Source organism: Populus nigra, chromosome 9 (assembly GCF_951802175.1).
Source record: "Populus nigra chromosome 9, ddPopNigr1.1, whole genome shotgun sequence".
Lineage (NCBI taxonomy): Eukaryota > Viridiplantae > Streptophyta > Magnoliopsida > Malpighiales > Salicaceae > Populus > Populus nigra.
The window spans coordinates 289,934-314,917 of NC_084860.1; the positions used below are offsets into that span (position 1 = coordinate 289,934).

The window sequence follows — 24,984 nt, forward strand, 5'->3', positions numbered from 1 at the left end:
ACAAGGAACTTCGTAGGAACAAACCCATTTATATCCAAGATTTTTTGGGTTTTAAATTTTGAGGTAAAATCATGCGCCATTGCCCAGAAACCCAAGCGTCAAAGATGAAAGGAAACTTTAGCAGGAGGAGGGAACCCCGCTTGCCTGTTCACTCCCGTGACCTTGAAGGCAATCCCATTTATTTTACACTTTCCAGGAATTTGGGTCAAAAGTTTTTTCTTTCCTTCTTTTTCATGCGCTGAAACTATTGATCCTCGTTGTTGCTGGGATAGGTCAGTGCGACCCACGAACCATCCTGTCCGTGAGCCTCTTATTTTACGCGGAATGACCTGGGTTGACCTCTTCCCAACAAACGTCGTTTGTGACATCTGATGGACGGAGTGTTTTTGGACTCCACGGTGGTAAAAAAATTGATAAAATAATACAAGGTTATATATATATATATATAGTCACAAATGATGTTTGTAATTCATAAGTTGTAAATGTCTGGTTTAAAAAGTTTTTTATTTATAAAATTTTTAATAATATCAATATACTTGAATTTTCTAATAACTTTGAAGATCAACTACTAGAAAAGTTTGGTTTAACAAAATCAGAGGTTGATGTGCAACTGCTCATCCGTCGTTTAATGCATAATAAATTTTATACCCTGTTTTGTTTTGCATTTTAAAAATAATTTTGAAAAAAATTAATTTTTTTTAATTTTTTTAATTTTAAATTAATTTTTTTTGGTATTTTTAGATTATTTTAATATACTGATATTAAAAATAATTTTTTTTTTTAAAAAAATATTATTTTAATATATTTCTGAATCAAAAACACTTTAAAAAATAACCACAACTATAATCTATAATCTACATAAAGCCTTAATCTAACAAAATTATATAATTCTCAACATAGAAAAATAACCGATGAGATGAAACTAAAGCAGGCATCATTCACATCAGGTTTCACATTCCCTTCTCTCTAAGCTAATATCCTAACAGTAGATGCGATGCTTCAAGTCAACTTTCTCGTGTCAAGGTCGTAGTCAAGCTTTAAAGTCAACTTGCTTCTATTAATCTTATTAACCTAATCCCATCGACAAGGTTTAATGAACAATTAAGTATCATTAGGCCCAATTTCCAAAAGCCCGAAAACCCATCTCTTCTCCATTTTACTGACTGGGGAATATATCTGTGCTTTCAAAGACATCCTCCAATGATCCAGTATGGCACTCAACTGGCCAATTGTGGGCAGATCACTTAATACTCACCGCATTGCTAGCGAAGTGAAATGTTTGTAAACTTGAGTTGATTTCTTCCTTGCTTACAAATGATTATTATTTCACTTTATTCTGTATTGTATCTTATTAGTGACTTGTTCTTGCCGAGCTCGTACATGTCTTTGAGCCACAGTTATCCTAACATTTGAAAATTTCTAACTAACTACATGTTGAGGCTGTAGCGCAAGTTAGATTGAATGGCGGGTGATAACTGTAAGTTGAAAGTATGAATTTTCTACTTGGTAAATTATCCATATCATCATAATTTAGTGAAAGGATCTTTCATTGTTATGCGTAATCATCAGACAGCATCTTGCTATGATCTGGTTTCGCATACTTTCGTATTGCTTCATCTTGTTAGCTCCGAATTAATCAAAATAGAAAGCAGCATATATATATATATATATATATATATATATATATATATATATGATCTAGAAATTACCCCATATCAGTCATTATTTTAGAACGATATCATCTTATTTATTTTTTAATTTATTAGTGTTCATCTAATCAGATTTAATCAAGTAACAAGTAAGTTGATTCATTACGCTAATTAGATTTAACAGAGTTAATAGCTTTGGAGTTCAAATTGAAACCTTACCCAAGATTAGACTCTAAATCACGGTTTCTCATGAGGTCCGGTTTAATAACCATTTATTTATCTTCTGTAACCACCCAACCTGGTAAACATTAGGATCATTCATGCAACATCCGTACACCAACACTCTCTATTTCAACGCCTTCATTATTTGTAAACGCTGTAACACTGAATTCATCATCATTATCAAACTCAAGATCGTCGCCCCTAAATATACAGTGTCTTGGCAAATAATATTATTTGAAAATCAGAGGGGCATATAAACCATAGATTTTTAACATTGAAATTGAACTTGGTTACATAGCCAAGTTTTAATTTATTGAAACATACAGTGCAGTACACCTAGGAAATATTAACACTGAATTCCCATCCATCAAGCTAGTCGTTAATCGCTTGAAATAAACCGCGCGTTGGATCAGCTCAGTTCTTCAAAAGGCATTCTGAAAACCAGGTTGCTGAGCGCTTCTTCTGTCTTGTTAAATTATCTGTACGGTTTATGTGCACCAAACCAAATCCTATGGTGTATCCATCTGTAAATTCAAAGTCGTCGGTGAAAGTCCATGCATAGTAACCTTTGACTTTAACTTTATAATCGCTGAAAAAATGATCAGTTCAAATGTTAACAGTTTGGTCTTTTAATTTATTTAAATCACTATTTGAGCCCTAACTTTTAATTTAAGGCAAAAACAACGAAGAACGGAAATTAAAACCGTGGAATTACGCAATAGGTAAACTCACTTGATAGAATTTAGAACATTCAGCAGATGGTCATAATGGAATGTTATTCTTTGACTATCATCCAAGGTTTCAGAATCTGATAATTTAGCAAGCACGCGGCTGTACCCTAAATAGACGAAAAATGTGAAAGAAACAAAGAATTAATGAGTTTGGCCATTAAAATCTTACTAGATCTCCATTTTAATCTGCAAAGCTTATTATAATACCATTCTCGGTTATGTAAATTACTAGATCTTCGCAATTGTCTTTGGTATGATTCAAAAGATATTTTATCCCCTATGAATAGGCATACTGCCATGTTGCACCAGCTTGCAATTTGTCACATATGCAGCTTAATTATAACATTCTTTCGCAATATCGAATGTCAAAGGAAATTGGGTAAAATACGTATCATTTTCATACAAACCTGTGGACCGAGGGGGTTCCCATCTCGTTTTGCTGAAAAAGTATGATGAGACCAACAAGGTGAAATTAATTATGTTATAACAACCTCAGCTTGTTTTAAACCCGCAGGGCATAACCTCAGTAACAAGTTCACTAAAATGACAAAATTCTTACCTTTAATGATGGCATTAGAATCTGTTTGATATCTAACATGATCTGGGTCAGCAGGATTTGCATTTGCTGCATAATATGCAGTATAATAATTTAATCCAACAAAGTCAAATGTTACATTCACTTCATCTTGTGACGAGAATGTTGGCGATCTTTCTTTAACCAATTCCCGCATGCTGGTCGGATAGTCACCATATGTTATAGGATTCAAGAACCTAGAAACATGAAATGTTGTTACGAGTTATACATATATATTAATTTTATTTTTTATTTTTACGAAACTCTAGATTAAATGAAACAAATACAGCCAACAAGACAATATCGACTCTCCATTAACATCAGGACACAAAAGTGACACAATTTAAATTCAAACCAAAACTCTAAATAAACTCTGCTGCTTTGTTAAACTATCCACTACTGTCTTCTGACAGGAAACATGATGCTAAAGGAGCCCAACTTTTGGATTGGAGCAGTAATACAAATGAAAATGATATGAAGCTTCCAAATTCTATCACAAGTGAAGCTTCAAAATTCTATCACAAGGACTACTAAGCAACCACCAAGCAATTATAACATCGAAATAATTAATAAAAATAATTATAGAAGATCCAGTTAGCTACTAGCTTATGTTTTGGAGAAATACATACCAACCAAGCGAGAAATTAATCAAGAGATCTTTTGGCAGCATCATAATCATCCGTACTGTTAGAATAGGGTTCGAACCAAGGGGTATTGAGTGTTATCCCAATCTTCCCATTTTGAGATGCCTACATTTTCAATAAAAAAAGGGATACCTAAATATATTGTTCATAGGGATTAAATAATACTCTATCCATTACAAATGTGCATTTATTGGATACCTGATACTTTTCCTTGTGTGTCTTTACTGCTGCTGCGTGAGAAAGGAGGAGATGGTGGGCAACTATGTAAGGCTCAGTGGAAGAGTCTCCTTTCATGCAGTCCTTTTCATTCACCCATTTGGAACATCGGCCCGGTGCAAAGTCACAAGAATCTCATAGCCAGCACTGGAGTACTTTTGTGGCTCATTTAAAGTAATCCAGTACTTCACTCGGTCACCAAATTCCCGGAAGCAAAGTTCAGCAAAATCTCGAAAATCGTTCCTATAAATATTTAATTACATGAACAGAAATGATATGTTACAATTCCATACATAATTTTACAAATACAAATGCTTGACTTCTATTTTTTAATTATTCAATAAACTTGATATATGTATATGATGATGGAACACAATATGTGATAAAAGGTGATGACTTACACAATTTGTTCACTTAGAAACCCTCCATAACTGTTTTCATGTCCTTGAGGAATATCCCAATGAAAGAGTTATAAAAGGCTCAAAACCTGTGAAGTTTACCCTCAAAACATGAGAGCGGGTTTTAGATACCATCGTCTGAAATCAAACTATGAAATATTTTTTACCTCCAGAAGAAATAAAAAAGAATTTTTTAGTTTTTTTATCCCCTTCGATGTTTTTTTTTTTCGAATTATGAAATCAAATTCACACGGATCAATTCAAGAAGTCACTAAATAGGTTGTTCAATATGCTTGCGATAGCCATGCTAGTAATTTTCTGTGTTCTTTTAACTTTGATCCACATTTCGTAACAAATTATGTTAAAGATTCAAGCAACCCCCATGAAACAACCGAGATTATATATTTCTAAGAAGAGGGAGAAGATTTAAACCGTTTGCTATGCTTTCATTGATGACCTTGTTGTAAAACTCAATCCCACGTTCGTTCACTCTTGTCCTTATTTTCCCACCTGAATATCATTAAATATTTGTTTTTTGGGAAAACTAAAAGTAAAAAAAGAATCAACAAAAAAATAAATGCACATCCTTTCACTGTTCTTTATCTCTAACTAATATACACTTACTGGGAATCACTCTGGACCAGTCGATAGACAATCTGAAAGCATCCACGCTCAGGTTCTTTGCTATTTGAAGATCACTGTGTCAGTTATGGATATTCACGTTCATTATTACAAGTATTCACTATTTGAAGATCACTCTGTCAGTTTAGTTTTGTGTTTCTAATTATGTGCGCGGGCAGGTGTGCATTTCTGTGTTTTTAAGTATCATTTGGTTATAATACCAAGACAAAAAGAGACAAGATAATGGGGACCCTTTGTCCCTCGTCATGTTTCAAAGAATACAAATTTTCTAAAAATTATTTTTAAAATTTTTCTGTATTTATTTATTATTAAAAAAATTAGTTAAAAAAATATTTTTCAGTCAACAGAAAATATTTTTCAGTCAAAGAAAAATTTGGCTTGATTTTCAGGAAAATGTTTTCTTTTTATTTTGGGCGGAAAACACTTTTCAAAAATTATGAAAAATTTAGAAATGTTATATTATTTGATGATTATATCAAATTTAGTTTTCAAACTTTTGATTGTTATATATATTTTATTTTGAATATTTGTTTTTCAATTTCATCCCTTAGAATTTAATTTTTATATTCTGGTCCTCATTTTTATAATTGTTATTTGCTTTTCCCTTATCATTTTTTAATTGAAATTTTTTATCTATCAAATTTAGTCCTTATTATTTTGATTGTTACTTATTTTATTTGAAATAATTTATGAAATGTTAATTATTATTATTTTAATTTCTTCATCTTTTAATTTTTTATTTTTTAGATTTGATCTCTATTATTTTGATTATTATTTATTTTATTTAAGATAATTTATGAAATTATATATTTTTTTTCAATTTCATTCTCATTCAACTTTTTAATTTGTAAGATTGGTTCCTCATTATTTTAATAAAGTTGAAAAAAATAAAACATTAATAAGTTATTTTCTAGCTTATTTTCCATGACATAATCAAACACTAGAAAATATTTTCCAATTTATTTTTCATTACACTACCAAATATCGAAAAATAATTTACTTTCTTGAAATTCACTTTTTAAAATGAAACTACTTTTTATCAAACAAACGGGGTCTAAATTATCTCTATCACTACTTCGAGTGTGTTTGGTATTGCAGTAGCTATTGTGGTTGTGATTTAAAAAAAGTTATTTTATAAAAAGTACTTTTAATTGAGGTTGGTTTGAAAAAATAAGTGTTTGATTAAAACTGTGGTTAAAATTGAGGTTGCAGAAAAAATAGTTTAATGTGTTTGGTTAAAAATGCTTTTGAAATTGAGGTTATAAAATAATTTAAAACAATATATATTAATATTGATAGTTTTAAATTTAAATATTGTAGAATTAATTACTCCTATTACATCATGAAATAAAAAATACTTTAAATAAAATATTTTTTATTATTCCATTAAATTATTTATAATTTTATTACGTACAAAATTCATCCGATAAGAACTACAGTTTTCATAATTTTTTGAGCGTAGATAAAATATTATCAGGTATAAAAAAATATTTTCACATCACAGTGCGAATGAATTTAATTCACTATAAAAAAATTATCACAAAAAAAAGAAGTCACGTGAACAGTACAATTCACACATGAACAGTGTTCAACATTTTGCTGCTTTTTCTTTTCCTGCATATCAAACGCTAAAATATATAGGCCCCATATATAGTAAAGTGTGTATTTCTTTTTACTAAACGACTGCAAACTATATTTTACTTAAAACATAGCCGCGTAGCGAAACGAACTATTCACCACATGCTGCCCCACAACAAACCCATCTCCACTCAATCTACTATTGACCCAAAAATTCCCACCAATCAACGATCTAAATATAACCCACATTTTAGATCAATATTTAAATGTAGAGTGAAATTCTTCACACTTACGGCTGAGATTCTAGGACTTTTGAAGTACTATTTATTAGAGTATGTTTTTCCTCTTAAAAATTTTAAATGGTCATAAGAATATGCATGATTTTATTAATAGAATAGAAAAGATTAAGTCTTGATCAATGGATTAACCATTATAACTTCATTTTGGAGTGAAATATTGAAACTTTGAAGTGGGTTTTGCTCACACAAAAACATTCTGTTTTGTTTCTAAAAATAAAAAGCCATGGAAGTGACTTTGCAAGTACAAAGACTAGGGAGTTGTAGAAGGCATGTTTTTAATGAAAGAAATGGTTTAAAGATTAAAACTTTTCTTGGTGGGTCTTTCCCTCATGTTAGAAGTGGACACCTTTCAAGTGTATGTGTACTCGTTGCTCTAAAATGATTCATGGGTTCATTTAATTCTTGCTGTTTTTTGTGTTGGTGAGTATGTTATGTTTTTGTTTTGATTGAATTGTTATTGGTTTGTTGATTCTGAACTGAAAAATGTGAGTTTTTTTGGTTCTGGTGTTCATGTTTAATGATGGTTGATGTAAGTTTTTAAAGGTTGTTGTTTATTGGTTTGATTGTGTGATTATGATTATTTTTTTTCTTGTTCGGTTGCTGATTGAAATGTTGTTTTTTGGTTATTGGGATCTCAATGGCCTTTTTCTGTTGCTTGGTGACAGTAATTATAATTTGGAATTTGTGACTGAGACTTGATTCATTCTAAGCAGATGAAAGCAAGTAAATTGTATTGATATGAGTCTATTGGATACTGAATGTTTTTTACTCTGTTGTGAATGGTTTTAGCCATGGATCGAGGAGTTTCCAGCAAGTGGGATTTCATTTTCAAATTACTTCTGCTGCAGGTTAGTTGTTGTTTTTTAATTTTATTTATAGGATAAGGAAAATATGATATGATATTAGGTTTTAGGATTTAAATTATTATTGATCAGTTTGAATATAGTTTTAAATTTGAACTGCATTCATATGCAGATTTTTCTAGGAGGAGACGGAGAAAAATGTCAACTGCAAGGCCTAGAGGTTTGTTCCCCAAAGAGATTCATGCCTAGAGCACCAGTAGGATCAAGCACCAAGAAGAGAGACTTAAAAAACAAAGGAGAAAAGGAGGGTTCGATTACCCAAAATCTAGTGAGACTGCAGAGGCTAACAATTTTTTATTTTTTTTTTGGATTCGAGGAAACTCACTTCCCGGAAAGCGTATTTTGTGAGCCCAGGTAAGTGAGTAAAACCCCGGCTGTCCCAGGCTCTTACAAGAGATGCACGCCCTGACTCGAACTCGAGATCTGCTGTGCAGAGGCTAACAAGCAAACACTGGAAATAGAAGTTGATAAGGATGATAAAATAGAAATTGAACTTCCTGAGTAGAAGAAATTTATTGAAGAAAAGATAGTAGAGAAAGTATCATTGAAGCATAAAGAAGTCACTGTTAAACGTAATCAAATGGTCAAAAATGGAAATTGAAGTATCAGTAGAGTTGGTAAGGGTGCGACTCTGCCACAGGATAAAATTGTTGTTGAGGAAAGTCAATTTGATGACTTAGAGAATGATGAAGATGATTCTTTAGAAATAAAATCAAAGTTGGAAACGGAAGAAAATTTGCGTAAGCTAGAAATCGAAAGGCTTGCTGAAGAAAATTTGCGTAAGCAAAAAATCGAGGGGCTTGCTGAGGAGAACTTCTCTAAGGTTAACAAATTGTTTGTTTATCCACAGGTGGTGAAACCTGACATAGAAGTGTTCCTTAATAGGAGTCTCTCAACTCTGAGTAGCGAGCGAGATTTTTTGATTATGGGAGCATTAAATGATTACCTTTAGGTCGGAAATGACCCATCTTAATGGGGATTGGGGGTCTTGTCAGGTTCATGTTCCAAAAGAAGCATATAAGATAGACTTTGTGTTCTTATGGAAGGTGGAATGGATGCATTTGGATTTGATAATTTCTTGCTTAAGGAAGTTCCGAAGGAGCAAGCTGAGAAGGAAAGACTAGCAGAAGAGCAGAGGCAAAGAGAAGCAGAGAAGGCTGCTAGTGAAGCTGATAGAGCACAGGCAAGAGCAGAAACTGAAAAAAGGAAAGGAATGTTGCAAGAACTGATGACAAAGACTGCAAGGTCTGTTGATGATGTTTGGTACATAGAACCTAGTGAGTTCAAAGGTGAGGACATGCTAATGACCTTTGGATTCATGGGGGGCATTATAATTGGAAGGACAGATTGTCCATTGTGGAGCAGTTTGTCAGCTCTGGTACAAGGGAAGCTGCCTGGTGCTCTGCTAATGGTATGTTTGAATAGATCTTCTTTAATCTAGTAATAGTGCATTTTTTTTTCTTTCTACAGTGTCTATTCAGCTTAATGGTCACAAACTCGCAATTGCTGTTTATCATGAAATTTCAATCTGTTTTGGTACCTTTTAGGAAAAGTAGAAGAAATGACTGATATTTTTTTAATAAAGAGGAAAAGGTCTAAAATATTTTTCTCTTATGAATTATTACTGCCTGACTCCTCTGCATCCCCTTTTGTGGGCCTGGTTGCACCTCTCTAAAGCTGGCACAAGAAGGATGCTGTGTCTGTGTGCCTATCCCTGCTCTGCATGGTTTCTTTTGTTGGTTTATCATTGCTGTATCATAACAATTTTTTTGTGGAACCATGTCTTTTGCAGTTGTTGTACCTGATCAAGCCTTTTTCCTGGATTGGGTATTTGCTGATGGTCCACCTCGTAGTGCCACTGTGTATGATAACAATCATCGCCAAGATTTCCATGCAATTGTCCAAAACAGTATGCCTGAAGAATTGTATTGGGTTGAGGAAGAACACCAAATATACAGGAAACTACTAGAAGAGAGGAGGTTAAGAGAAGAGGCTGTACGTGGAAAGGTCAGTTGATATGATGCTGAATTTGAAATGACAAGAATTAGAATGGAAGGATAAAGATTTTGTGCATTGTTGGTTATAAAAGTACGATTGGTAATCGTTGAATCATGCACAACACAAGCATCGCTGAAATTTGTACCAAATGTTTTGTGGTCTGCTAGTTGTCTTGTTGGGTTCACATACTGAACACAGAGAACGGCCACTTGATTTATTTCTGTCGGTCACTCTGAGTGTTTGTTATATTAACAAGTTGCTTTTGTGGGACTAACAGCTAAAAGGGGGTGTCTTTGATGCATCCTTCTTTAGATTTATTTTTTGTTAAATTTATGAAAACTTGATCGTCTTAGTGTAATTTTCTGAATTTCAAGACTTCTAAATCCTACTGCCTCTGTGCTTTCTCTTGTCTCAGGCTTAGAAAATAGCACGTATGAAAGCTGGAACAAAGGAAAGAACTTTGAAAAGGTTTTTTGTTGTCACAAAAGCATGTAGTTTATGCTGAGCCTCTAGATGTTCAGGCTGGAGGTACCGTGACAGTTTTCTATAATCCTGCTAACACCGTTCTGAATGGTAAGCCCGAAGTTTAGTTCAGATGTTCATTCAACCATTGGACCCACCCCAAGGGTCCATTGCCCACCTCAGAACATGTTGCCTGCAGATAATGGCTCTCATGTTAATGCCGCTGGTAAGCTTTTAGTTCTAGCTTTTATTCTGTGTCTTTTGTGCAAGCAAGTTCTTTGTATTCTTAATATACTTAGTAATTTTATTCCACTTAAAATAGTGGCTTATCATCAGTTTGTGTTATTATAGCATTCATATTTTTGTTTTTGAATCATCTTTTTTGTTCATGCCTCACTCTGGATTTTTCTTGTTTTTCTTGTCATGGACATTGTGAGCAGCATCATGCAACTCACAGATTACATACATTGAGTTCAATTTCATTCATATCCAACGCCAAAACTTTTCTTTTCATCGTTCATTTTGGCTCATTTTTTTAAAAGTAGGAAAGTCAATCGTTTGTCTACAAGTTTAAAGGTGTAAAGTGTGATGGCATATCATGTCAGTACACATCACTTGCTTTTGTTTCCTGCTGACCAAGAGAAACAACGTAATTTACAAATGATGCCGTGGGTTTGTTCAGGAAAAGAAAGGTTTAATTTTGTGTGTTTTTGCAGTCAAGGTTCCACTGGATGCATACATGATGGATTTGGTATTCTCTGAGAAGGAAGATGGTGGAGTTTTTTTACAATAGAGAAGGCATGGATTATCACATACCAGTGTCTGGAGGAATTGCGAAAGAACCGTCAATGCACATTGTGCATATTGCTTTTGAAATAGCCCCAATTGCAAGGGTAATTTTACATCTGCTACTAACGCTTAGTTCCTAGAGTACATATGCAAACCAATTATCAATTCTCTCGGGTTTTTTTCAATAAATTTCTTCATCACAGAAAACTTCTTTTGCCATCATATTTTTGTTTTGTAACTTCATATTTATTCTTGAACATGTGAAGAAGAAATGATCTGAGTTTTGACTGGGACACTGTACAATGTTTTGATGACATTAATCTCCCTCGCCTGTTGTAGCTTGCATACTCGTGCAGATACAAGCTTGTCTACAGAATATATTTTGTTCATTAATATTTATTTTTCAATTAATCTTTCAGGGCAATCTCTGCTTGGTATGATGGTCAGGATTGCTTTAACTTGTTATGTAAAAAAGTGATGGAGCAAGATTGGTCTTGGAATAAGCCTGCTCTCGATTACTTGGAGCTTTACCATTCAGCACGCAAGTGAACACAGGAGATTAGTTAGGCCATGAGAGCGAGAGCAACTCAATCCAGTTCCATAGTTTGTACAGGTTTAGTGGCTTTTTTTTTTTTTTTTTCATTCCAAAGATAATTACTTGCACATAAGTTGCCCACTCCAAAAATATGCTAGGCCATATCAGTTTTGGAGCTTGAAATGGATCGTCCATTTTTGAGTGACACAAAACCATAGGTTATAATACAATTTAACTTAACCCTTACTTGGTTGAAGTCTGCACAACGGTGGTGGTCCTTCACCAACAACCGTAATCTGTCCATTGTCACGCGGGTTTGAATTCCTGACATGAGATGCTTCTTTTTTCTGCATTTAATTACAATGCAATTGACACATCATACAAGTCATATAATATCATTTATGGGAAAGAAAGTTTTGCTCTTAAAGGTTTGAAATTAAGAGCCATGGAGACCAAACAAGGCCAATGCATCTCTTTCACATGAAAAGTACCTGCTCAGCATTTGCTCTAGGAAAGTTCATGTCTTCATGTTGCGTGTATGCTGCCATACTCCTGTGTAATTGTGGAGATTAAATGTCACTGTTGACAACTTGAGGCACCTGATCGAACCATCATACCCTGCCAAAGGTGAAGAGCCCCAGTTAGGAAGGACAGCTTGCCATACATGTTAACCACCAAGTTTGCCATAATAGCTAGCCATCAAAGATGCATCCTTTTAGGCTGGCATTGAAGCGACCAAAAACTGGTGGTTAAAAAGTTAAATTAGATTTTCATCGGTTCGCAATTTAAGTTGATTAGATCAATTTTTTTATTTTTTTTTGCGTGTCTGTAAAACCATATATCAAGGCCATGTCAAAAGCATAACAAGACCATAGAGTTAACCCTCTTTCATTTATCATCAGGATTTTAATTATAATCCCATGGAAGAAAAAATAAAAAGCATGGAAGGAAAGGGAATTAATGTCTGCCTTACTTATCTTATCATCAAGATTTGTTAATCAAGTGGCTGGATCCCTTTCGGATGGTAGGGAATGGTTTTTCTTTTATTTAATGATCTGTAGACAAGCTTTCTATAAGTTGATTTTTGTCCATTCAAGTCTCTTACTTGGATCCCACGTAATTATATATTCAGCTCTTAATCCCAATAAGTCAAGCATGTTATGCCCTGATTAATAATCATCTCACTTTAATCATCAAGTGTTAGCACTTGAAAATATACATACAAAAACTCTCTTTTTTTTTCAAAAAATAATAATAATTGATTTTTTTATGTTGACACATTTATGATGAGAAATTCAAGTTGGCCAAGGAGATAGAAAGTATAAATGATTCCATGGTCTAGGATACTCTAGCTGAAACATTGTTGATAAGGTAGTCTTATCATTTGCTTTTTGTATTGTTGTCCAAAACAACACTTGATGTTATTCTTTATATGTATGTTTGGTAATGTGATGTATGATATTTTTTTAATTGAAAATATTTTGAAATATTTTTTTAAGAATTTTTTATATTAACATATCAAAATCATTGAAAAAACACCTAAAAATATTAATTTAAAAAAGAAAAGCTACCATAATATCAAGCATAATATCAAGCGAGCACTAAATTCTATATTTTCAATGTTTGTCTAACATCATGTGTTAATGTCCTTTATTGAAAAAGAAAATTTTCTATATTAGCTTGAGCCACTTGTAAGACCTATATTCTTTGCCCGTCAAACCCAAATTCAAAATTAAGCTCAAACTCAACCCAATTAACCTACATATTTAAAGAAAAGGTTATAAAAGAATTTTCTTTACGTCTCTTCTTTTTTTCCCTTTTTATCATGACTTCCATCCCAATATCTAGAGATTTCAACTCTAGAACTTAAGCTTTTGAATTTCTAGAAGGGTTGAAGCAACGAGTAAGTGATTTTTTATTTTGTTATTTTTTATTAGGGATTGATAGTTGAAGGATTAAAAAAGAGTTTAGGGTTTTATTATGATTTGATGATGAAATGATTTAAGAGTTTTAATTCAAGTTTCGAGTGTTAATTTTAGCTTAAAACAAATTGATTAAGAATTGAAATTATGAGTTCTAAAGGAATAAATTGATTGTTAAGGAATATGCAGTTTTGAAAACTAGCAAATTAGGATTCTGAAAATCCTAATCAATCAGTTAACTGGTTGATCTTAATCGATCGAATGATTGGCTTATGCTTCCGATCGACCAGTTAGTCTAAACCGGTTAACCAGTTGACTTGTGATGGCAGTCAATTGTTTGGACATTTTGATTGACTGGTTGACCCAACAGTAGTGGTTAATCAGGCCTGTTAGGTTCAAATAGTTTGGATTATATTTGTGATCGATTGGATAAATTAGTTCGGTTTTATAATCACGTTTTGGTTTCTAAATTTAGAGTTTTAATCTTTTTATGTGTATTTTTGCTTTGATTCATTTTTTAGTGTTTTTCATATCCTTTATGGGTTCTAGTGACATTCCTCTTAATGACCTTTAGTAGTCCCTAGTTCTACATCCATTTGTCTTTTGCTTTTATTTTTCGGGTGAGTAGGATAATCTTTAATATGCATGTAATATAAATAATATGGGTATGTTGATTATATGATGAGTACAATTGATTAATTCTTGAATATTTATATATGTTGCTTTATTATCTGAATATTCATCTGCTTTTAAATTTCATATTCGCATTCTGTTGAATTAAATTTTGTTTGATATGACATTTGTTTTCTTTGATAATTATATGAATATCTATTATGTCTTGAAATCGAACTTGTCAGTAACTCCATGCTAGCAGAGAGTAGTTAGTTTATGTGCACATAGTATTTTGTATACCTAACTAATGAGAAAGACACTAGCATTTGACGACTAATCATCCCACAGTGATCGAGGCTGCAAACATCATCTGTTATTGGAACCTTAGGGTTTCATCTTTTATATAAGTCAATAGCTTTGTCTGATCTCTAACATGTATTCTATTACTATATGCTATTATGCTTAATATTTCTCTCTCTCTCTCTCTCTCTCTCTCTCTCTAATATATATATATATATATATATATATATATATATATATATATATATATATATTTGTTTTAGTCTTTATACTTATAAATAGCTAAAATGTATATTAAATGTTATTTCGATTCCTTACTGATTTGATCGAACTCACCCCTCCATTTTAATATTTTTTCAAGTTCTTAACTCTCGTTAGCAGGTTGACATTTGATTGAAAGTTCCTACTACTTTCTTTGTTAATATATCTTACTTGCTTACACAAGATTTTATTTTTATTTTTTTATGATTCAATATTTTAGACGCTCCACTATTACATTATTTTCATTAAAATCTAGATTTTTATATTTTATTTAATATAATAAGTATTTCAAATTATAAGTTGTTTTATTGATTTTGAGAAATATTTTAAAAATTATAAAATACTGCACATATATTAAAACTTAATATAGATGAGAGATTCCATGATATCACTCCTGCATTACCTATCACAAACTCAAGATTCAGGTTATTATATACCTAATACCCAGTACCGGAATTTATTGAATTAATTATATCTGAAAGCCTTTAACAACAAAGTGGCTGTAGTTTAGTGGTGAGAATTCCACGTTGTGGCCGTGGAGACCTGGGCTCGAATCCCAGCAGCCACACGTAAGTTATTTAATATTTTTGCCAGGGGGATTATTTTTTTTTATCAATTAATTAATTTTAAGTTTGGATTGGGACCTTTTATATTAAAACAGTTTGGGAACCCACTGACTTTGAGCATCGATCCAGAATGATAAAATCCTAAAAGTTATGGTTGATGAATAGGAAAATATATATTTTTTATTTTTTAATTCAAATTTGTAGCCAATATTCAATAAAATTTATTAAATTTCTTTAAATATATCTAGTAAATATGGTATTTTGAGCAATGATCCAGAATGATTAAATCCTAAAGTTGTGATTGAATAGGAAAAAAAAAACTTATTTTCGACTTAATCTTAAAAAAAATATAAGGTTGGATTTTTAAAAAAAAGAAAAAGGCAGCTCACTTCTCATAGGGCAAGAGTAGGTATTTTATTTTTTTTTTTTAAAAAAAAGAGAGTAGGTATTCTTGGAACATGAAACTAGATCTTCACAGATGCATCTAGAACAGGATAAAGCACTGTTTCCTGAAGTAGAAATAGATAATTAAAGGCCTCAGTGTGTACAGTATAGTGCTCACTGATCAATTAATGACTTCCACAACACATGAAACGGTAATCCAATTTTAAGAGGATGTTTGTTTACACTGACGGTTTTTGTTTTTAAAGCAAACCCTACAAACAACATGTTTAGTTAATGTTAAATTTACTGTTTGTGAGATCTATTAAAAATTACGTTGAAACCATAGGTTTGTCAAAAGCACCTCTGAGTTGCTTCTCCCCTTCTCATGCGATTTTGATAGTATAGAGTTTTACTTTTCACTGTTTACGTGAGCAGTGAAGAACGGATCAAATCCGACTCGGTAAAAAAAAATTCAATTTTTATTTTTAATTGTGTGTTATTTAAAAAACTAATGTTTAACGTTATTCAATAGCACTATATAAATTAGAAGGAGATCTCATGATGACATAATATTTGCAGAATTTTATGGCAATCCCAATTTTATTCATGATGATATTTTACTTGACGTTGTTGCACGCTTGACAAATCATAGAAACTATAGTCATTGTCGGTTAGATTTCGTACGTGATGGAATTGTAGATAGTTTAATAGAACAATAAAAATTATTTTATATACAGTATTATTTATTTCATGATGTAATAGTAATATTTAAATTAAAAACCATCAATATATATATATATATATATATATATATATATATATATATATATTATAACCTCAATTTGAAAAGTATTTTTAACCAAATACATTAAACAACTTTTTATTCAACCTCAATCAAAAGTATTTTTTATAAAATAAATTTTTTAAAACCACAATTAGCAAAAGTTACCACAATACCAAACACACCAGATCCTTGTAGTTTTGTAATACTCCATGTTTGATAGGCTAAATCTTATTATAATGTATATTTACGGTAGTTATAAAATTGAGATCAACCGGTCAAATCGACTTGAGACCCAAATAGGAGCTTAGATTTGAAAAAAAAAAAAACAAAGTAAAGAAATGAGATATATTGGAAAATGAAGAAAATCACCAAATTCAATTTTTTAAAAAAAAATGTCCCAAAAAAAATGAAGTGAACCCTTGTCCCGACCATTTGATAGGAAGCACTAAATATAAAAAACCATGAAGGTCAATTTTTAACAAATCACATATCAAATAATAATTTTTTTAAAAAAATCAATCACATAAAAGAATACAGAATAAAAAACAATGATTAAAAGCAAAAAATGGCGCGAGCACTTTTTTTTTGCTCGGGTCAACTCACCACACCCATGGGTCTGGTTATGAGATCGAGATAACCCGACAAAAAAAAAACAAAGAAAATCATGAAACCCTATTTTCAAAGAAAACCAATGTCGAATCATGAGATGAAAAATATAATATGTCCCAAGAAAACTAAAGCCGAACTTTGTCCTGGGTCATTTGATCAAAAACACTAAATATGAAAAAAACCACGAAGATTAATTTTCAACAAATCAAATATTGAAGAATATTTTTTTTAAAAAAATACCAATCAAATAAAAGGATACAAAAGAAAAGGCAGTAATTAACAACAAAAAAAAGGCATGAGCCCACCCTAGTTAACCTACCAAACACACAGGACAAGTCATAAAATCAAGATAACCATATAAAAAAACCATGAATCCTTTTAAAAAATCAGCATCAAGTATTGAGATCGAAAAAAATAATAAGTAAAAAAAATAATGGGAACTCGTGTTAGCTTATAAAACCTGTGACTTAGACCATTTGATCAGAAGCACTAAAAATAAAAAAAAAGCATGAAGCCCAAATTTTAATAAATCAAATGTTAAATAATGAAAATAAAAAAATAAATCAATGACAAAAGGTGATTCAAAATATAAAAAAAATTAGAAATGAAAAGAATGGAGATCAAATTTAAAATAAAAAGAATAAAAGGATGACTAATTTTAGTTTGAAGAGCTAAATTGAAAAGAAAAATTAATTATACAAAAGAATTAAAAGAAGAAACCACTAAAAAAATGAGGATGAAATCTTAAAAAAAATAATAAATTAAAATTTTCAATTAAAGGATGAAATTAAAAACAATTGAAAGTTTTATAAAAGAGGCAAGAAAAAATGAAGGCAAAAAAAAAAAAGAACCAGGACTAAATTTAAAATACAAAAAATGAAAAATTTAGATTGAAAGGTAAAATTGAAAACAAATCCAAAACTTACAAAAAAAACTAAGGAAAACAATTATAAATTAAAAAAAATTGAGGATTGATACTTAAATATCTCAACTAAAAGGACTACCTTGAAATTTTAAATATCAAGTGTGAGTTTCAAGGGAGGAGAGGGGGACGAAGGAAAGAAAACAATTGGTGGCGCCAAACTTAATGGCCTTTGGCCACGCACATGGCCTCCTTGAGAAGGCGATGCCAAGGTCAATCAAATATCACAGTGAAAGATGATATTTGACCAACAAGCAACCTCATACGCGCTAACACGTGTATTGCACACATCAATAGCCTTTTATAATATTTTTATATATTAAATTTCACATTTACCCCTAAACCAACCCAATAATTAAAAAAAATATGATGTCAAATATGAAAATGCCCTTAAATGTAAGACATAGAAAATCCACTCCTGAGAGCATGTGAATCATTTATCTATTCATTAAAAAAAATACAAAAATGCCCATGAATGTAAGCTTTAAATTTTTTTTAATCAAAGGGTATAAGGGTATTTTCATTATGTATTATAAAATGAAAAGATGTAATTGTCCCCATTAAATTATGAAATGCCAATAAAGCCTTTGTGACAATACTAAAGAATCCCGGTTGATTGGTTTGTTGTTTTTTTAAGGATAAAATAAGTATTTCACCTAAAAGTTTTAAAACACCACTCATTACCCTTGTATTTTTCACTTTAGGTTATTTTTCTTTGAATCTCACCCTCCCCTGACAAATTAGCCTAAATTGACCCACAATTTGATCTCATAAAGGCTATGTAAAAAAAAGGATAAAATAAAACCCTTGTGAGGAATGGATTCATAGTGTTATATGATAGAATCTACTATACATTGTTCATAATGAATTCTACACACCTTTTAGATTTACTTATAATAATTATTAGATACTATTACAAGATTGATCTGAAAAAATATTTAAGTTATTAAATCATTAAATCAATCATGAGAGTGTTTTTTTTAAAAAAAATTCTTGATGTTGACCCAATAATGTTTGAATCGAGTTTAGTAGAATTAATCAAATCACTAAAAATTTGATTATATCAATTGAATTTTATCAAATCAATATATTGTCTAATTCAACAAAAAAAATCCTATTCAAATTAAATTTTAAATTCTAAGTTTTTTAAATTAACTAAACGGTTAGATCGAGTTTAATAACCAAGCTTTCCACCGAAAGAATAAAGAGAAAAAAAAATGTACTAGAAGAAGGACAAGAAAAGATAGGGTAAGATTTGGAATTGGAATAGGTAACTTTGTGGCATGTAAAAATCTATCGTTAGAATGGGATCACATTCACATACTTGTCCATGATGAAACCAAATTAAGCGTTGACCCACACATTTCTCTCAAGTCATTATCCAACAGATCCTTCTGATTTGAGCTGAGAAGACACCTCACTTTACCCCCTCCCTGACCCTGACCTAACTTGTAATTGCCTTTTTGTAATTATACTTTAGTTCTTCATGTTTAGAAACCTATAAAACTAGTCCCTCACTCATGCCGAGTGACCGATATAGTTTTTTTTTATTGGTATTTGATAATATGATAATAATTATTTTTTAAAATATTTTTTTATTTAAAAATATATTAAAATAATATATTTTTTTATTTTTAAAAATTATTTTTAACACAGTTCTTCAAAACAATTTAAAAATATATATAAAAAATTATTTTTTTTTGATAAACATGGCTTCAACCACATTCTCAATCGAGGTCTAAAACTTACTGCTTTTTCACTTAACCTTCATTGTATTGTATCATAGTTGTGAAACTTAATCTTGAATGTGACTTGATTTATGACTAGAGTTACTAGATTGTCGAGTTAACATGTTAGTCACATTGTTAAATCTTTTCTTTTTGTCCAAAAAAGTCATCTTAGTTTCTTTTTAATAATTGGAATTGATCTTTCACTAAGTTTAGCTAGGTAAACCAGATTCAAAATCAACCTATTAGATCACCAATATTTGGTCAGGTTAATGTCCAAAATAGTTTGAAATAAAACTCATTCAAGATTAAGCTCTAAGTTGTCGAGTTATCAAGTTAACTTGTTAAGCCAAACCGAGTTCAATAAGTATAAGGGTGTTTGAGATCGTAGAATTGGTTGCTTTTCAAAGTGTTTTTCGCTCAGAAATACATCAAAATAATATATTTTTTTAAAATTTATTTTTGATATCAATAAATTAAAACAATCCAAAACTTTGAAAAATAATTTGAAGAAAAAAAATAATTTCCAATTTTGATAAAAAAAAACAAATTAAAACTCAATACCAAACACCCCTTGGATTGTTGTTTCTCTTATAAGTTAAAATTTTCAAAGGTCACAATTGGGTTTTACTGGGAAAAAATAACCCCATATATGTTTTAATAAAACATAGACCAACAATAGGTAATGGACTAAGTTATAATCAAGGGTAAAATACAGGGATTAAAACACAATTCACTCTAATACAACTACAATAATAACACTCTCTCAATCTCTATGCTATCTGATGCAATCCCCAAAACCCAGGAAGCTTTGAAAACTGGAAGTACTGATAGATATAGGATAGATACAAGTTCGAGTAACAGTTAAAACCCACCTCACCACATATCTCAATGCACCAACAGCAATAATATTGCTGCTGGCCAACTAATAAAAGCGCTTCTGTAACTCTCCTCCATCCCTCCTCCTAGGCAATTGTGTACTCTTTAAAAAGGTTGCTGCTTCACACTTTCTTATACTAGTTACTGCTACTGGGCTCTGTGCTGTGAGAGTAACTGCCTAATGAGGTTGCCGTATGGGTTGTACTGCCCTTTGAGTAAATTAGAGAGGATAAGGTTTTACTGAAACTTGTGGCACTGCTCTAACCAATTAACTTTCACCATCTTTCCCAATCAAAATCCACCCTTTCCATTGCTTACAACAAGGAAATACTGCTCAATTTATCTAATGAAATATTATTTTGGTGCCTATATATATATATTGGTATTTAGTAACTTTGTATTGGCATTCATTGTGCACATGAGATGGTTACGAAAATCAGTATGTTCCTTCTCATGGTTTGGTTTTTAATTTCATTAATTTCTAGTGTAGTTTCCTTCCACATAGTTTGTTTTAAATCTATTTGATATAAGCGGATTTGGACAATATGATAATCATGAACAATCAATTGTGAATCTCTTATAATTGAATCATGCAGAAACGCTAGCTTTAACTAGCCGAGATTCAGAAGATTTAACCTTTAATCAGTCCAGATTCGGAAGATTTTTAAATTAGGCTTGAAATTAAATATATGTTGTTTGAGTTAATTTCATTAATTCTTAAAAATTTTAAGTTAATTTTGAATTTAATGTTGTTTTTCATATTTAATTTATAATTCTGATTTTCTCACCCTTACCCTGTAAAGATTAGTTTAATTATGAACTAATTAAGCAATTATAGATTTTTTAAATAGATAAATCACTTTAGAAAAAAAATAATTAGTAATAAGTTCTGTCGTTCGTAGTGATTGTTATTTTTGTCTACGTCATTACTCCTACATTCTCAAAATCATCCAAATTTATTTAAAAAATAATTATTATTTAATGAATTATCAATTATAAATACACTGAAAATCATTTTTAAACTAAATCTTAAAATATCATTAAATATAGCCAAAACATCAAATAAGTGTTTGCATATATATTTGTATTAATATACAGAATAATATAAATTATATCTTGAAATTTTATCAAATAATTTAAATTATTAAATTAAATTAATTTTTTAAAATATAATTATAAACCCTATATCAAGAAACATCAAAAGAACTAACTATTCTTATCCGGAGGTGGTAAATTATGACCTAACATGACTTTTGTTCTGTTGATTTTGCTCTTAACAGCTCTCAAAACCAATTTCTTGGACTGGCTGCTATTGGTTTCTGTGGGGGCGTTTGGATTTTAGCAGTGAAGCCAACAACTATACAGTGACCATTTCAAGTGTGAGGATAAAAAATTATCAGGTTTTTATAAAAATATTTTTTATTTAAAATATTTTTTATATTTTTTTTAAATTTATTTTTACGTCAACAAAAATATTTAAAAATATATATAAAAATAATTTAAAACTAAAAAACTTTTTACAAAAATCTTTAAAATTCTGGTTGAACCACAGTGCCACTTTATTAAGATGGTAATCCAAACCCATTACAATTATTACTTTCTTTTGCTGCTTTAAAATTGTTTTTCCCATATCAGGACTTTGGTTCTATAGGCCATTAAAAGCTGAAACCCCCCCCCATTTTTTTTGTTGTCTTTTTCTCTCTTTTTCCCATATGAGGAACTGTAAAAGTTTGATGCCATTGAAGCCTGTGACTTTCTTTGGATCTATCCCATTTTAGCTACAGAAAAAAGAAGAGGTCTTGCTACAGGTTTTCCTCTTTTGTCCTAGTTCGAGTTTCTTGTGTCACCCCATTTTAGATTATCTTTTCAAAAACTCAGTTGGAGGGTTTTGAAACTAAGCTAAGGTAGATTCCTGATATTATTCTCTCACACAGCTTTCTCCCTTTCTGATTCCCAATACAAATAACTCAGTATTATCCATCTCTTTATTGTTAACAAAACAAAAGAGAGCACTAACTAATAGTAACCCAAAAGAAAAAAGGAAGAAAAAGAAAAGGAAACCTTCCTTTTACCTTATTTATTTATATATTCGTAGAAGTAAACTTCAATTTTTGCTCATGTCCTTTCACCATCTCTATTTTGATCTCTAAAGAACTTACTTTTGATTCCTTTTTTGTCGTTTTTTTTAGTGCTTATGGCAGATTGGTGTGGTGTCATGGGCAAGGGAAGTGGTAGAGTTGGTGGCTATGGTACTAGGAGATCAATGAGAGATGAAGATTTTGAAGAAGAAGATGTTTGGTCAGTCATGAAGGAGATTGGAGATTCAAGTTCTAACTCCAAGTACCCCTCTTCAGGTTCTTCTTCTTCTGCATGGCATATCCCTACTACTGCTCCAAGAACGATTCCATCAACAAAGCCAACTCCAACAAACCATGGAGGCAAAGTAGTTCAACAACAGTCATCAGCTCCTGTGAACATCCCTGATTGGTCAAAAATTTACGGGAAAAGCTCAAGGAATATGGGCTCATGGGCTGATCATAACGGTATTGCATATGATGATGGAGATTATCATATCAATGATGATGAGGGTGGTGATGATGACACAGTGCCTCCACATGAGTGGTTAGCTAGGAAGCTTGCAAGGAGTCAAATCTCTTCCTTCTCTGTGTGTGAAGGGATTGGAAGGACACTCAAAGGGAGAGATCTCAGTAAAGTAAGGAACGCTATTTTGACAAAAACTGGCTTTCTAGAATAGTGAAAAAGTTCTTCAACCACTATTCAAAACCAAGCTTACTGTCGTCTCCTCCTCCTCCTAATTAATTAATCATCATTATTATCTATTCCATCACCACTATCACATCATCATCAATTTTGTCATTTTGTAAAAGGGGTCCCATCTCCATGTAGTGGTACTCTCTTGTTGTTGCTTGTATTAATTATCAAATCCAAATCCAATATGGTGGTATGTTATGTCCCATGGAGGTATTTGAAAGTAGAAGCCACAGAGGTAGTAGAAAGTAGAAGTCTGAGCTTCACTTTTTGCTGTCTGCAGTGCTCTCTAGGAAGGGAGGGGAAAGTGAAAGTAAAAAAAAGGGGGGGGGGGGGGGGGGTTGTTACGGCCTCCGAGATTTTGTCTGGTAGCTGGGACAGAATTTTGTGTTTTGAGTGATGTAGTGAGGTTGTAAGAGGATAGTATATGAACAAGAGTTTAATCTTCCATATCTCTTTGCTTTTGGCTTCTAATGCATTATATTACTATAGCCTTTTGTATCTTTACAGATGATTTCTAGCTGCCTCATGCCTTCCCTTATTACTTGCATCGTGCTTTTGTTTCCTTTATGACTTCGATTTTTTCTTTAAAGTTGAGCTTTAGTGCATTAAATCATGAAATGTACCAACTCACCTTCTCCAGTTCTAACTCCTTTGAACTGTCTATCAACAAGAGAATTTGGCACCATATATACTATTCCTATGCCTATGGTTTTCTACTGGACTTTTTAGTGTACTGATCCATCTCTTGTCATAGGAAGAGTTGCGATTTCAAATAGCTGAAAAATGTTTGGTCCTCGAGCCACCACAACAGCAAACAGTCCCTGAGTCCACTGAGCTTTCATTTGTTTTAAAAAAATAATCTAAGCTACTTTTATAAAGAATTCAATCCATTGTTCACATCATAGTCATCATGTAATTAGCTATACCTCTCATTGTCATACATTAATATGACATGTAACCAATAGTTACTTATACTTAGTTTTATTATATTCATATAAATATATATTTATTATTAATAAAAACTTAATTTATTTTTAATAGTTGTATAATATTAGATTAATGAATCTAGAGCAAAGATAAAAGATAAAGTTCACGAGATAAAAATATTTTGCAAAGAAAATTATAATAATTATGAGATTTCTTATTACATCAAAACATTGTTCTTAAAATATTCTTGGTCGATACTCTTTTAAATACTGAACATTTATTAGAGTCATAAAAACTGATATATAGTATATTATTTTCTTTATGAAAAGAAGAAAACAGTTGTTTTCATAATCTGAAATATAAGAGATACCTAAAACTAATATGTAGGTGTTTGTCATAAGACATGTATACTAAACTGACCTGCATGAGAAATTACATATGAAGAAATCATTTATGTTTATGGAAAGGCTCACGTAACGGTCGTGTAAGTGATCCTCACACTACCAGAAAATTGGCGGATACAAACGGAAACATCGATAGATTTTTTTCTATCGGTATTTTGTGGTGATATTTACTGATTGAATTTTTCCATCACTAACCCCATCGGTAAACATCGATAAAAATATATCATCGGTATACACCAAGAGAATTATAGTTGGAATATAAGGAATAAAAAAAAATCCAAATAGTGTGATGACGTATAAGTTTTTATAAACACG

General features: G+C 31.4%; 1 protein-coding gene, 1 non-coding gene and 2 pseudogenes across 4 annotated transcripts; 3 read left to right on the forward strand and 1 right to left on the reverse strand.

The window, feature by feature from the left end:
• Positions 1–2,285: 2,285 nt before the first annotated feature.
• Positions 2,286–5,323, reverse strand: LOC133703562 (beta-glucosidase 12-like; annotated as a pseudogene).
• A 1,853-nt stretch (positions 5,324–7,176) lies between these two features.
• On the forward strand, positions 7,177–11,614 carry LOC133703563 (soluble starch synthase 3, chloroplastic/amyloplastic-like; annotated as a pseudogene).
• A 3,577-nt stretch (positions 11,615–15,191) lies between these two features.
• Positions 15,192–15,263, forward strand: TRNAH-GUG (transfer RNA histidin (anticodon GUG)). The gene has a single exon. It is a non-coding gene; the product is annotated as a tRNA-His (tRNA).
• A 6,977-nt stretch (positions 15,264–22,240) lies between these two features.
• On the forward strand, positions 22,241–23,849 carry LOC133703337 (protein S40-4-like). Of its 3 annotated transcripts, none has more exons than XM_062127806.1 (2): positions 22,241–22,470; positions 22,756–23,849. In XM_062127806.1, the coding sequence occupies exon 2, from the start codon at positions 22,761–22,763 to the stop codon at positions 23,319–23,321; it is 561 nt and encodes a 186-aa protein (XP_061983790.1). In that variant the 5' UTR covers positions 22,241–22,470; positions 22,756–22,760; the 3' UTR covers positions 23,322–23,849. The 3 variants fall into 3 exon arrangements, with proteins under 3 accessions (XP_061983790.1, XP_061983791.1, XP_061983789.1); XM_062127807.1 differs by having other exon boundaries at positions 22,241–22,374; XM_062127805.1 differs by lacking the exon at positions 22,241–22,470 and adding an exon at positions 22,477–22,663.
• The last annotated feature ends 1,135 nt before the right edge of the window (positions 23,850–24,984 follow it).